General features: G+C 42.3%; 1 protein-coding gene across 1 annotated transcript in view; it reads right to left on the minus strand.

Moving 5' to 3' along the window:
- The window catches only part of Stt3b (STT3 oligosaccharyltransferase complex catalytic subunit B), a 65,344-nt gene that overhangs the window by 34,754 nt on the left and 15,587 nt on the right, over positions 1 to 15,003 (minus strand). Inside the window, 2 exon segments of the mRNA NM_001170539.1 lie at positions 269 to 556; positions 3,760 to 3,868. Coding sequence (NP_001164010.1) covers positions 269 to 556; positions 3,760 to 3,868 — 397 coding nt within the window.

The raw sequence follows: 15,003 nt of genomic DNA on the forward strand, positions 1-15,003 counted from the left end.
GTAGTTGAGATTTCAGTTAGGACATTACTTCTTCAGTAGTTCACACCCACCAGTTAGAAGAAAAAGGAGGATAAAAAAGTACACAGAAGCCAGGAATAGCACGTAACTATGATTCTAGCCCGCGGGAGGCAGAGGCACAGCAGGAGTGTAGGGCCAGTCTCATACAGATCTGTGTGCAACTCTATTGGTAACAGATGCATGTCTGACCTAAAACCTTAGGGCGGAAGGTCCTCGGTGTTAAAAGCAGCTAACATTTAGTGGTACTTACCCATAAGTAGTAAGTGAACTGAAGTGCGAAAATCGCAATGCCTTCGTTATCAAAGGATCCCGCTACCGACCGAGATATGTACCCGGGTACAATAGCAATGAAGCAGGCAGCTAAGAGCCCTGCTCCCTGGTTCCAAAGTTCTCTAGTTAGCAGGAACGTAGATATAGATGTAAGGCCGCTAAAAGTTGGTGCAAGGAACACACATACATCTCTGATGTGAACTGTTATGTTCAATGTATTTAAAATCCAATGAATAAGGCCAGCTGTTATCATCAATCCTGGGTAAACCTAGAGAGAGGGGAAAAGCGAATTTAGTTACATGAAAAAAAAAAGTTCCTGGAAAAAAAGTACTTCTTCCTTTTGTATCTGTAGTTAAGATTGAAAGACCTCTCCCTTTCACATGACACAGAATAAAACCTTTCTGAACTAGACCCAAAGAGCAAACTCATATGGAATATACACTTACAAGAGAACACAGAGACTAGAAAACAAGAGTAATTAAGAATATGCAGTAATCCTTATCTATTAATTACCCCTCTCAGTTCTCAATGCTGCTTATTAGTCATTTATTCTTCAGGAGTGGCATTTTTTAACACTCTAGTCTAGTTCTTATTGTGAATACCTATAAAAAAGAGAAATGATGAATAAAAGTCTCCCCTACTTTTCAATCTGAGATCCTGAAAGTAAATACCCCTAGCTAAGAAGGCTTATTTATTTGGGAACAACAACAACAAAGACTAAGAGAGAGGCTGAAAGCACCATGTTTCAGGTGTTACTATCCTGGCACACCCACCCTGATACCAAAATAAAAGCAGCAGACATGAGAAGATTCAGTACTGGGGACATTCACTCTGAAGTATACCTCAGTTAGCAAAATGTCTGTCTGAATCTGCATTTGCAACCGCACCCCAAAGGCTCTTCTTTTTCCCAAGACCAGAGGCCTGAAGTAATGTGACACACTCATTCCTGGCTGCCCTACTTCAATCTGTGTCTCACACCCTCCCAGCCCTCCGCTCTAACCCACTCACTCGTGTTTTCTCCCTAACATTTATTACATTTACTAGCATTGAACACACTTTATAAAACCTTAATTTTAACTGCTCAACTTCACAAGAATACAAGCTCCAGAAGAATAAGAATGTAATTCTCAGCATCAGGGACAATACAGGGGTAGAGTGTGTGTTCAATGTTCAGTGAGTGCAACAACAGGACCTAGGTTGAGAGGAGAAGAGCAGCACAGAAAGTCATTATAATTCTCAGAAAATTCTGTTCCGTTTCACAGTCAATACTAAGTCCTATTGTAGGATTCTGCCAGCAGTACATAAACTTGAAAATGCTTCTCAATATAAGTCCACTTACCCATAATATGGCAGATGGAACTAATGTTAGAAAACCTTCAACATACAAAGTACTACTGGATGAAAAGACTAAAACCAAAGACTCCCGACAGCAAAGGTGTATTCACACTTGGAGCTGGAGAGATGGTTCATTTGGTTAAGAGTGCGTGCTGCTCTCACAGAGAGGACTCAGGTTCAGTTCCCAGCACCCACAACATTAGTTTACCCCTATCTACAACTCCAGCTCCTGTGGTTCCAACTTATCTTCTGACCTCTACAGGCCCTAGGCATGCACAAACACAAATGCATGTCTACATAAATTTAGGATTGAATGTATACGTATTCACACTCTAAGGGAAAAAAGAATACTCTCCAGATGTAAACAAACAAGGGAGTTCAAATTAAGCAGGCATTCATATTCCTAGAATCCACAAGGAAGAAAGCAAAAGAGCCCATGAAAGCAGGTGTCAGATGTACCTTGGAGCCAGAGGTTCAGGGGTTTAACTTGGCCTAGGGGTCAGGGAAACAGCCTAGTTCCCAGCAAAGTCAGATTCTATTTATGAAACTAAACTGGACAATTTCTTCTCATTGATCAGGGAAATAAGGAAGGAACTCTGCCATCCTAAGTAGGAACAAAGACCCACAGAAGGAAGATTGTTCTGAAACTACAGCACCTCAGGATGGTGTTGCACAGACAGCTCAGACGAAGGCCCTGCATCTTCAAGCTGCACACACAGCATGGGCTATCGGCATTTCTTGTAGGCCAGTGCTGGGAGGTGGGGGACGGCATGGTGGGCGGAGGCAGTTGGACACCTGGAGTTTGCTCATCAATCTAGCCCAATTAGAGAGCTCCAGGCCAGTGAGGGACTCTGCTCAAACAACAACAAACCCGAGGAATAGAGCACCCTGGGGACATGTACAGATGACTTCTCATCTCCAAATGTACATGTGCCCCCAGATGTGAATACATGTGCACACACACATGCACCACTCTTTCTAAACACAGAAGGAAGGAGCATGGAGTAAATTAGAAGGCATTTTAGGTTACAATCAAGAATCGAAAACTAAAAGGTCGGAAGTTACACATATTTCCTAACTACAATCCATTTGAAAAATTTAAAAAAGCACTATAAACCCCTCTTTGTTTACAGGCTAAATGCAGTTCTAGGTAGGCCTGGTGCCTCACACCCAGTGTCCCATCATTTGGGAGGCTGAGGCAGAAGGGTTAGTGCTGAATACAAGGCTAGCATGGGCTACAGAGTAAGCATAAAAGAAAACAAAAGCCCACAGCAGAAGGAAATCCTAACAGATTAATGTGGAAGGAAGGATGATGGAAACACCACCCCAGACCCAGGAAGTGCTGCGCGCACGGCAGTGACTGTGACCCACAGAAACCCAGCCTACAGTGAACAGAGAGGCTCAACATCACTAGCGATAGCACAGGCAGCTGGGAAGGAAACATAAAAATAAACTCAACAAATTAGGAAAAAGGAAACGAATCTGAATTAACGATAGAGGAGAGCAGATGTTTATGAGGAGTGATCAAAGGATACAAACTTCCCCGAGAGCTGCCATGCCCCCCGCCCCCTTCTCTATGAGTTCTCCTTACACACTGAACCCTAAGAACCTCCATGTCATCCTTCTGGATCCAGAGCCCTCTACACTACCCATTAAGGTTCAATTATCTACATCTATTTAGAGGCTTGAGGCTGGAAACATTTAATTATTTTGATTTTTCAAAATTTTTATTTCCTTCCCCCAAAAGCTTTAAACTCAATTGCTCTGCAACAAAGTGAAAAAACACAGCCTGGACTTGAGGTAGTTTGTGTCAGCAGATTCTTAATCCAGTCTCTTGACAGATTAAGAAACAGAAAAAGGCGGCAATGTGAGATGTCCCACAAAGAAACTGCCGAAAAGGGGTTGGGGATTTAGCTCAGTGGTAGAGTGCTTGCCTAGCAAGCACAAGGCCCTGGGTTCGGTCCCCAGCTCCGAAAAAAAAAAAAGAAAAAAGAAGAAACTGCCAAAAACAGAGCTGAGCTATTGGGTAATTAGCCACGGCAGATGCATTTGTGAACTACTCCCAGCTTTCAAAGACAACCCCCCCCACCCCCCGCAGTTGAGGGTTAGTCAGTTTACAGAGGAACAGGTACTTACGGTGCCACCCACGATTCTTCCTAGTGGGTACCATGCTCTTTCATCAAACCAATTTAAGAACTCATAGAACCCATGAGATGCAAGATGATGAGTTGATCTATAGTTAAACCTGGACAAAAGAGGAGAGGAGATGTTATAAGACGGTTAACACGTGCCTGTCTGTATATTCAGTATATGGCTACATGTGTCTCACTCCACAGAATGAACCGTGAAGCCCCTGTGAGCTATTACTACTGTGATTATCAGATGATAAAAGCACCAGTTTTCAAGGTTTAAGGAAAACTGTGATTATCCATTAAACCATAAGCAGGTTATTTTAGCAGACAAAAGTGAAGGGCAAATTACAAGGTAACAAAGTATGAAAAAGTCAAGAAACCAAGAGACACCCTGAGTTCTTACACTCACCATACAGAATCATTAAGTGACACAAGGGACTGGAGGGCAGAGCAGGCTTCAAACATAAGCCCAAAATGCCACTGATAAAGCATAATTCATTCATTCATTCATTCATTCATTCATTCATTCATTCAACTGATCAAATAGAATAACACTCTATAAACAAAATCAGATATGCTTTTTGGTGTAACTACTCAATGCTGTAAAGTGATGGAATAATAAATTTTCTGAGAAGGGGATTTTTTTTTTAAAGATTTATTTATGTACTATATATAAGTACTCTGTCACTGTCCTCAGACACAGCAGAAGAGGGCATCAGATCCCATTACAGATGGTTGTGAGCCACCATGTGGTTGTTGGGATTTGAACTCAGGACCTCTGGAAGAGCAGTCAGTGCTCTAACCGCTGAGCCATCTCCCCATCCTGAGAAGGGGATTTTTAAGATCAAAAGTTAAGACTGTCCTTGGTGCAACCCAGGACTCTCCACACCACAGAATTATCTTTAAAACCAAGCCCCAGACCCCTAAATCACTGATAAACCGAGAAAGCACATAGTGCTACAGAGCTCTGGGTGCACTTATAAACGACAGTCAGGCAAGGAAGGCCCCATCCTAGAAAAGGAAAAAGACAGCCCCAACCTTGTGACGATATTGAATGAAAGAGGCAGTGTCATAGCAAGAAGCAAGGCTTAAAAGAGTTCAATGGAGTTTCCTGAGTGACAGAACAACAACAACAACAACAACATCTTCCTCAGGTGCTGATCACAGCACTAAACAGTCTCTCCAAAGTGACATCCTTTTAGCTGTAACTTCTGAAGGAAAGCTAGGCATTAAGGGTCTACTGAACACTTGGACAATGGTTGAAACCGTCAACAGCAATGGCGTGCAAGTGCTGGGTCTTAGCCAAGGGTCAGCATCTAGTGCTGGCAGTATCTCAGGAGTACACACTCACTGCGTCAGTCTGTATTCAAAGACACCTTACCTTCTCCTGTCTTGAAGCACTATTCTTTTGTCAGTTCTCTAAATCAACTCTCCTCCTGTGGCTTCTTTTTTCATTCTGCCAGTGGTATTTTAAGTTACAGTATTTGTCAGAGGTGGGCCGGTGCTTGTCAAAAGAGAACAACCTGCAAGTGTCCCTCTCTTCCACCATATGGAGCCCAGAGATTGAAACCAGGTCACCTCTGCAGCAACAGTCCTGACCCTCTGAGCCATCTTCTTCCCAAGTCAATGGTATTCTTTAAATACTTAGTTTCTTCTTATGTGCATGTGCGTTTATGTGCCTCAGGTACACACAGCTGCACATGGAGGCCACAGTGGGTCAGATCTGCAGGAGTTGGAACTACAAGCAGTTGTAAGCCACCTGATGTGGTTGCTGAGAACTGAACCCAGATCTCCTACAAGAGCAATATCCATTCTTAACTACTGGGCTTTCTCTCCCCGCCATGGTAATTTTTAAACACAAACTCTTTACATGAACCCAAATGTATTTTTTTTTCTTTTGCCAAGAAAAGACAAAGTACAAGGGCAAGAGCAAGGGGGATGTTAGAGAAATAATGCTCTGCTATGGCACGATCATAAAGATAATGCTTATTTTCTTCTTCATGATTAACAGTGTAAGGTTGCCCAGTAAAATCCTTAGTGAATCCAGAACTGATCATCACCACTGCTTCGCATTGGTATCCGAGAGACTGTTTTACTAGTAGTTTTTGGCCTGCCTTAGAATTTTCAAATTATTTTTTCTGTTTGGTTTTCTGACAGAGGGTCTTACTATGTATCTGACTGACCTGAGACTCCCTATGTAGCAGATTCCTCCTGCTCCAGAGTCTTCATGTTAATTTTAAAGCAAGTTTGTCAGCTCTACCCAAGATAACCTGCAAATTCCACTTAATCTCCATACACTTTGGGAAGAATTAACATTTTAGAACTAGGAGATCGAGAATATGGCTGATACCCATTTATCCAGGTCTTCCTGAACGTTGCTCCACAAATCATACCATTTTACCTTACAAATGCTGAACACATTTGCTGAGACTTAATCTCTTCTCTAATGCTCTCTTTACATCTAAAACATCTGACACGTTCACAATAATCTGTTGGTATTTTCACAATGACTCTTAACTAAAAACCCTACATATGCTTGATAACACTTACAATATCACTAGATTCTACATTTTAAATATGGAAAATAATGGCTATTCTGGCATTAAACACCGAGTATCTCAGGGACTCTGAAAGGCCTAAGAACACTGCCAATAAGAGCTCATGACTTCTATCTTGTTCTTTCTCGTCAGCACCCCTGGAACTGCCAATCTTTTCAGTCACAAAAAGCAAAACCAAAAAAATTTACAGGTGAATACCACTTTTAGTCAAAGTAAAATATTTAACAAAACCCCCATTAAGTTCCAAAATGAAGGAAAAACTACTGGGTTTCTAATATTACAAACAGTATTTTTTTTTTCAATAAAACCATCATGAACTCAAAAAACAAGAGAAACAGTATTCATTAATTAAGATACTAAAGTTTCTTTAGAGTCTAAGAAAATTCTGGCTCTTGGGCAAGGGACTACATACTAAATGTCTGCCTCCCTCATGGTTATATTAAACAGGAAGTGTCACAATCTAAATTTACAACTTACTACGAATGTGCTGCAGATTGGGGTGTTACTGCTAAGTACAGTCTAGTTATTTTCTCTCCTGTAAACTCTCAGTTGCAGCGCTGTAAGTCCAACCCAAAGCAAACAGAAGCGTCATTTAGATTAACCCTAGGCTATTCTTTTCCTAGTATCATAAATTAAAATGGAATGTATTTATCAATCACCTTCTTTTGAGCATTTTTAGCATGGCCTTTCTCACCATGCACCTTGTCTCACACACACACACACACACACACACACACACACACACACACACACACACACACACATATCGTATTCTCTTGTCCAGTCACTCAGCTGAGATTTCTAACTGTCCTAAGAGCTTCTCTGACGATACTGCCTCCCTCCACCCAGCCTGTTTTAATGTGTGCTTTCAAAACATCAGTTGAACTACAGGTTCACCTCATCGTGTGCATGTGGTTTGTGTGAGCGTGTGCGCATGAACACTCAAGAGAGTGCCAGGGTGTATCCTGGGAGGACTTCCTGTTTCTGCCACTTCACACACAAGAGCCAAGTAATGCCAGCACAGCTGACTCCTCTAGCATTGGACACCCTAGCATTGGACAACAATCTAAGTTTTGTGCCTTACCCTAAACAATCTGCTGGGGAAGGGATTGTCTCAAGCATGCCAGGCAAATGCTCTACCACTGAGCTATGATCCCAGCCGTTGTTTTAGCATTATACGGTATATGTAAAATATGAGCCAGAAAAGCTGGAAAGTAATTTTCACCTATCTTATAGCTAATGCAGTAAATCAGAACAGTGTTTATTCCACAAATGCATTACAAACAGTGCTGAAAGGAAAGCCAGTTCCCAAGGGCCTGCTCCGTCCATCTTTTGTTTTAAACGTTTCTCCTCCATAAGAGTACCCAAATGTCTGGATACAATCAATCAAATACTGTTTGCTTCTTGAGGAGAGATGTGAGAATTATCATTTTTCATAACATTTAATTAAAATGATTGCCAAGGGCCTGTGGATAGTTGGTAATCTCTTCACTCTTTGTGGGTAGAAACAGCATGTTGCTATGTAGCTCTGGAACTTGCCATGACAGACAGGCTGGCCCACAACTCAAGAGATCTGCCTTCCTCTGTTGTCCACATGCTGAGATTTAAGGTGTAGGCCACATACTTGGTTCGTTCACTTCTGCATTACATTCTCAGATCCACGACTGGCACGTTTTTAGAAACAAAGTGAAAACCAGCTTTTATAAAAATAAATTTTAAAAACCCCTAAAATAAAGTGACAGTAGGAAGCAATCAAAAAATGACTGGGGGGAGGACCTCAACCATTTAGCAGTGAAAGAGCACACCAATCCAAGGGAGGTAAGAAATAAACAGTCTCACATCTAAAGCGTTGAGTCCACAAAGCTTTTATACCCAAGACAAGAGCACAAGTCGAATGCAGCCTCTGCGCATCAAACCCAGGGCACATGGCAGGAACGATCAACTAGGTGCGGAGAAGAAAAATAACTGAACAGGGAAGGCAGCTGGGACCAACGCAGTCAATGAGAACCCAGAAAGGCCCGGCTGGAGTGACAGCTTCTACAAAGTGATAATCATTTATTTTTAAAACCTCTCAAGTATATTAATGTACCATGCTTCTTTGATGTACTAAGAAAACTGAAAGAGAAAATGTTTTTTTCCGGAGCTTAACTGCAATAGACAATAAACACAAAGCAGATCATTACAGATGGGAAAGTTTCACAAAATATGAGTAAAATTAGAAGATAGGACACGCTCCTCTAAGCAAAGATAAAGTTCTATCTCACACCATCTGTAAGATACTTAAGAACGAAGTAGTTACCTACTCAGAGAGAGGGAAAAGAACTAGTAAGTAAATGCAAAGCCTGTCTTAGTTTGCTTTCTACTGCAAATACTGCGACACTGTTGTGATAAACAGCTGAACCAAAAGCACCTTGGAGAAGGGAGGGTTTATTTCAGATTGTATGTCCCAATCACAGTCCATCATGCAGGGCAATCAGGGCAGGAACCTGAAGGCAGGAAGTGAAGCAGAGACCACAAAGGAACACTGCTTCCTGGCTTGATCCTCAGGCTTGCTCAGCTTTTTATAATACCCAGGCCCCCTGCCCAGGATGGACTCACCTGCACTGAGTGGGTCTATCAATCGTCAAGGGAATACCCCACAGACTTGCCCACAGGTTAAGCTGATAAGTGAGTCTCTCCTCAGTAGTCAATCTAAGGCCACAGTGCCTGAGAGGGAGAGAGGCTACGAGGTCTGAAGTCCTTTTATAATTCTTGTAACTTGTGCTACTAAATACTGTATTTTTTCATTCACTCATCTGGCACACATAAACACAAACAAAACCTTGAAATGAGAAGACTGGATTAAGGCACAAATGTCTAACAGCGGGCCAAAGTCATACAGCTATGCAGTGGCTGTGCTGGCAGCTCTAGCCCTAGCACCCACATTCAACTGGATCCAAGATGGCGCTGAGCAGCATGGCACACAGCGGTTCACTCACATCCCCTCTGGGCACTGCTTACCTTGAAGTAGATTTAAAACTGCTTGGAAGTTCCAAAAGGCTCCCCTTCAACTATCTCCCCAACGAATTGGAACACACTTTAAAAAGAACATGTTATCCTTCATTTAATCTGCATTTCTCTGTTATATATTGGGTTCTTGTACAAATCTCATTAATGGAAGGGTTCAAATCTAAACGGTATTGGGAAAGCACTGGTTATACATGTTTCGATACGTATGACAAGCATGTAACTACGAACTGGTAAAGTCCTCTTAACTGTTCTAAGAGGGGAGGCTACAGAGATGTTTCAGTTACTGGCACTTGTTGCTCTAACAGTGGACCGGTTCAGTTTCTAGCACCCACATGGTGGTTCACAACCATCTGTGACCTTGGTTCTAGGGGATACAATGACTTCTGATCTCTGTAGCACCAGACATGCAAATGGCACACATACACACACGGGCTAAACACTATACACATAAAATGACTCAAAAGAAAAAAGGGACATGGAACCTTTTGTTAAGTTACCTTGGAAACAATGCAGAAGTCTAGCAAATGGCTGTGTTGCTTGAGACCTAAACTCTTTAACAGTTACTGTAGCCATGGCCCTTAACAAACCTTAATCAGGCCTGCTTAATAGGTGACAACCACTACCTCCTAAAGGCCATATGAAGTTTATAAATGCTTCCTTACAAGCAAGTGTTACCCCCATTAAAGAAAAGCAGAGCAGTGTGTCTCCATCTCTCCCTACTTTACCTAAGGTCAACCTGTGTCAGTCTTGACAGAACTTGTCTCAGTAGGTTGATGTCTGATCTGTCCACTGTGCTCAACACTTTCCTTCTTGTCTCAGGAAGGGGTGTGTGAGCAGGAGCAGAGGAGCAATCCTCTCTCTCCCAAAGAGACACAGCCTCTCCTCCCACCAGAGACAAGCACGCTACCCAGTATGAAGAACTGCTTTAGGAGAAGAGCTACTAATAAACATGGCTGCTGTCCTCCAGAGCGGTAATGGCTCCAGTGCTAAGAGGAGTAAGTAGCAGGACGGGACAGAAACCACTCTCACACAGAAAGCTTACTCTCTCTGCTTACTTCTCTACACAGAATATGATTAGCAGGAATTCCTATTTGATCAAACAAAACAAAAAGCCAAAAGGCCAAATACCTACCTAGTATACAATATACACGATTAAAAACTTAGAAATTAGAACACCAAATCAAAAGAAGTGTGGAAAAAAGGCAAGAGCTTAGGGAGGAAGAAAGGCAGCCAGCAGTCAGCATGACAGAAGAGACAGAAGGCAGAAAGGCAAGTTGAAAGTTAAGTCTGCTCTTTCTCCTGTAAGTTACAGCAACATCTTCCAAGATACATAAACATGTATTTTGATATGAATAAATTATTCAAGTTTAACATCTTGTCCTTTACTAAATTTAAAATCCACATTTGACTGATGTCAAGTGTCTCCCTCAATTCCGACAACTTAAGACCGTAACAGGACCTTGAACATATCCACACTCAGAACATCACGGGAAGACTTGTTTTGATTTCTCAGACATCGTTTCATTTGTAGCTCCTGTGGCTTTAACTCCTCCACTACACAAACAGCACCGTGGACTAGGAAAAACAGCCCCACCCTAAGGGGTGCTTTACCCTCTCCATTACAGAATTCATTCCTCAGCTCTTCCTGGACTAGTATTACTCTAGCATCCTGGAAAAGAAAAGCAGCTTCCCACACAGCAGCAAAGGCTGTAGAATGAAGACCGAAGGAACCCTATCCTTAAAACACTGTCTTTATGGGAGAGACTTATTTATAATTTCAGAGCCCTAGAGTCTTTCCTAAGGAATCCTGCTTAGACATAGCTAGCCCTATTAGAAACTCTATGAGCAGTCAGAGGAATATTATCTATTTGTACAACACATCCGCATCCGCACCCGCACATGCGCGCGCGCGCGCGCGCACACACACACACACACACACACACACACACACACACACACACACGCATACACTCGGGAGCAAACGTAGAAGGTGAAAGGTTCAGATTCTAGCATTCCTGAACTCGGCTCAGATTCCCACCGACATAGAACAACACGTTCTAACAAAACCCACAGACTACTCCCTCCTCGTCCTTCTTACACTACATCAGGGATGGTTGGAATGGAGAAGCAGAGAAGCCATTCGGAGGAAGCTCTGCAATCAAAAAGGTCAGAAATAGACCAAAAACAGAAAGGAAGCCAAGACACAACAAATACATCAAACACACTGACTGTTCATTACAGGCAAGTGCTCAATATGGAATCATTTCGTGCCAACCTTATGGCTAGCTATGTTTCTCACGAGTTGGCAAAACAGGCAGCTGCCAACATAAGCCTGACTGCAAACAGAGGCAAGGACAGGGTTTCTAACCTTCCTGGATGACAGCCTCAGATACTGACAGAAACATGGATTCCCTCACTAAAAGTCTGTATAAAGGTGTGTACTATTTTAAAGCCGGTTTTAAAATACTTTCAAATAGTCACAAAAGGTAGCATTAGATAGACGAGCAAGTCAGACTTAGCAGCACTGGTCAACTTCAGTTTCAAAGACTGTGTCCCCACGAAAGGGCAGTTTGGGTTGATCCAACTGAACTTATTTTTCAAGTTTCTGGCCTAGATGTTAGTTATTTAAAGTTAGTTATCACTTCATTAGGGAAAACAGACAAAGACAGTAGCAGTTAGGCAAAGTGTTAGATGAGCAAACAATGGCTTTCTCATCACTCTTGTTTACTGAATAAAACATGCACATGCACACACACAAATCTAACTTCTACCTTCTCTTTCTTCTACTTCTCACAGAACACTGATGTAGCACGAAGAAACTCAGAAGAAAAACATGTACAGTTTCACCTACTTAAAGGAAATAAAGTCCCATCTCTTCAGGGAAGTCAGATGTTTAGATGCTTACAAATACAGCATTCACACTATCTCAAAACCATATCCAGAGCAGGCTAACGCTAGTAAACACGTCTTGTAAGTTTTAGATGCTAGATGTCACATAAACAGTAAGACCAAAATTCTGTAATAATGTAGAATTTCTTGAAAATGTGACCATAAAATATGGACTAACTTTAAGAAACTACAGTTCTCAAATAACTTCCCCCTCAGAACTACTGGCTGGACACTGTCCTGTGTGCACAATGGTAACTGGGAACAGAGGCAGACTTGCTTTCTGGCCCTACAAGGCTGACATCTGACCATTAATAGTACAGACAGCAATCAAAGAACACAACACTTGGGCTGGAGAGATGGCTCAGCGGTCAGAGCACCGACTGCTCTTCCAGAGGTCCTGAGTTCAAATCCCAGCAACCACATGGTGGCTCACAACCATCTGTAATGGGATCTGATGCCCTCTTCTGCTGTGTCTGAAGACAGCTACAGTGTACTTATATATAATAAATGAATAAATCTTAAAAAAAAAAAAAAACAGAACACTTGAATGTTAAAGCTGCCCGAATCATATATATGTTCTCTTTTTCCACTTCTAAAATCTGAAGCAAGGGCTGAGGAGGTAGCTCAGTCAGTGGCGATAACTGCAGAACTGAGTTGGAGAGGGTCCCAGACCTGTGACCAGCCAACCACTGCGCTTCAGTCCAGTGATACATAGTCTCAAAATAAATGAGTAAACATATAAATAACGGAACAGAACAATCAAGGAACTGTGCTGAATGAACAACTTATCCATTTCACAAACAAGTACACACAACACATTACACATAAAAAAACCTCACACACTGATACACACATACATATCTTCATGTTTTATGCACTGAGCTGACAGTGTGTGTATCACCATCCTTAGCTATCATCCCCAAACCCAGGAAGTTCCCACCAGTCACCTCCCCTTTGAAAGTGACCTCTTTCACCACATACACTCATTTGTTCTTCTCTGCTTTCTTTCTGTATAAATAGGATAGCACTACTCATGTAAGAGTAACGTAACAATGTTAGCATGTTTCTGAGACTCACCCATGAGCAGTAACGTGTGCCTTTTCACTTCTAAGTGCATTTCGTCTTATGACTCCTACCCACAGTTATCACTGACAGTGGGGCTGTGGGGCTGTTCCCAGCTGAGAAGTGATAGCCCTGATGGCTTACGCATTCTCATATAGGCCCAAGCCTTTAAGATTGTGAGTTTCCCGTCTGGAGACAGGAATTAGTAAATGCTTTCTTTCCAACTCCACTTCTAGGCTATAAGCGTGTATTTAGAAGACAGTAAGGGGTTTCCCACAGGAGTCACCATTGCTCCTCTCACCAGCAATGTGCAGGAATCCCAGATCCTCCCCAACAGGTTCTGTCTGTTCTCAGGAGCTCACCTTACATAGTGCTCCGGCACTGGCACAATCTGCCTCTCTCACAAACTCAACTACCAAAAGAGCTCACAGAAGCCTGCTACAATTGGCATTTTCTTAAACCTGGGCTAATTACCAAGCAGGGACAGAAATGTTCTAAATGGAGAAACGCATGTATAAGGGCTAAAAAAATGTACATTCCACTTCATAATGAAAGGAAGGCTAGGACAAGTCTGAGACCGGAATGTGAGCTCAGTCTTCTGCGCTCTCATTACAGCGCATGCTCTCATGGCATCTGTCATTCTTACTTGTTCTTAGTCTGTCTGCCCTACTAGGCTAGAGTCATGCTTGACTTCAAGATTATATCCAGGGTCTGGTGTACGAGAGGGACTCTTAACTACCTCTTGATTACATGTTAGGCAGTAGCAAGATGAGAAGCAAGGGCTGTGAAGGGCATTTATCTTTGTTTTCTACCTTTGTGTGACAAGCTGCACAGGCTTAGTGGCCTTGTTAGTTCAGTGTTACTAGGTCCTTTGCTTAGAGTGCATGTGGGGCTGGGTTCTCCTTTGGGGGCTCCTCTAGGAAATAAGCTCCTTCCAACCTAAACTCTCTTAGGCTACTAGCAGAACTGAGATTTGCTTGAGGCGAGAGGTCTGCAAATCCTAATGACGTAAGTCTTGGCTGAACCTCACAAAAAGGCTGTACTTGTCAATATGGCGGTTTAATATGATAATAGCCAGGACTATCTGGTGAAAGCCTGCTCAGAAGCCCAAGAAGCCTTCCTTTTTATTGACAAAATCCTTAGTTAGCCTCAAACTCACTGTGTAGCTGAGGAGGATATTGAACTTGTCTCTTCCTCCCAAGTGCTAGATTACAGGCATACGCAACTTTACCTGGTTTACGTGGTACCGGTGTGTGTGTGTGTGTGTGTGTGTGTGTGTGTGTGTGTGTGTGTGTGTGTGTGTGTGTGTTCATGCATCTACTAAGCTACAAGCCCACCCAAGACCAAGACAGTCTTCTACAGCATCACAGAACCATATGCTGCCCTCAGTTTCTCATTAGCCTATTCTTCAAGGCTGTCAACAAATAAGCTCTTCACTTTGCAAGATTTACACAGACTCTCTCAAGTTCTACATTTTATACATATATGTTCTAGGAGCTTACATATGTAACCATTTAAAATGTTGATGTTAAAACATGTATTCAACCTAGTCAATAGGAAAGCAAATAGGGACACGGAAAGAATGACAGTATAGATGCTAATGTAAGCCTAACGGTCAGAAAAAGGGAAGTCAAATTCAACATGGTGCATGCAGAAAGGCAGGTCAGAACTCTGATAGTCAACTGAGAGACACTCAGCAACTGGCATCAATTGTGACAATAAGCCTGGGG

The sequence above is a fragment of the Rattus norvegicus genome, chromosome 8 (genome assembly GCF_036323735.1).
Source record: "Rattus norvegicus strain BN/NHsdMcwi chromosome 8, GRCr8, whole genome shotgun sequence".
Lineage (NCBI taxonomy): Eukaryota > Metazoa > Chordata > Mammalia > Rodentia > Muridae > Rattus > Rattus norvegicus.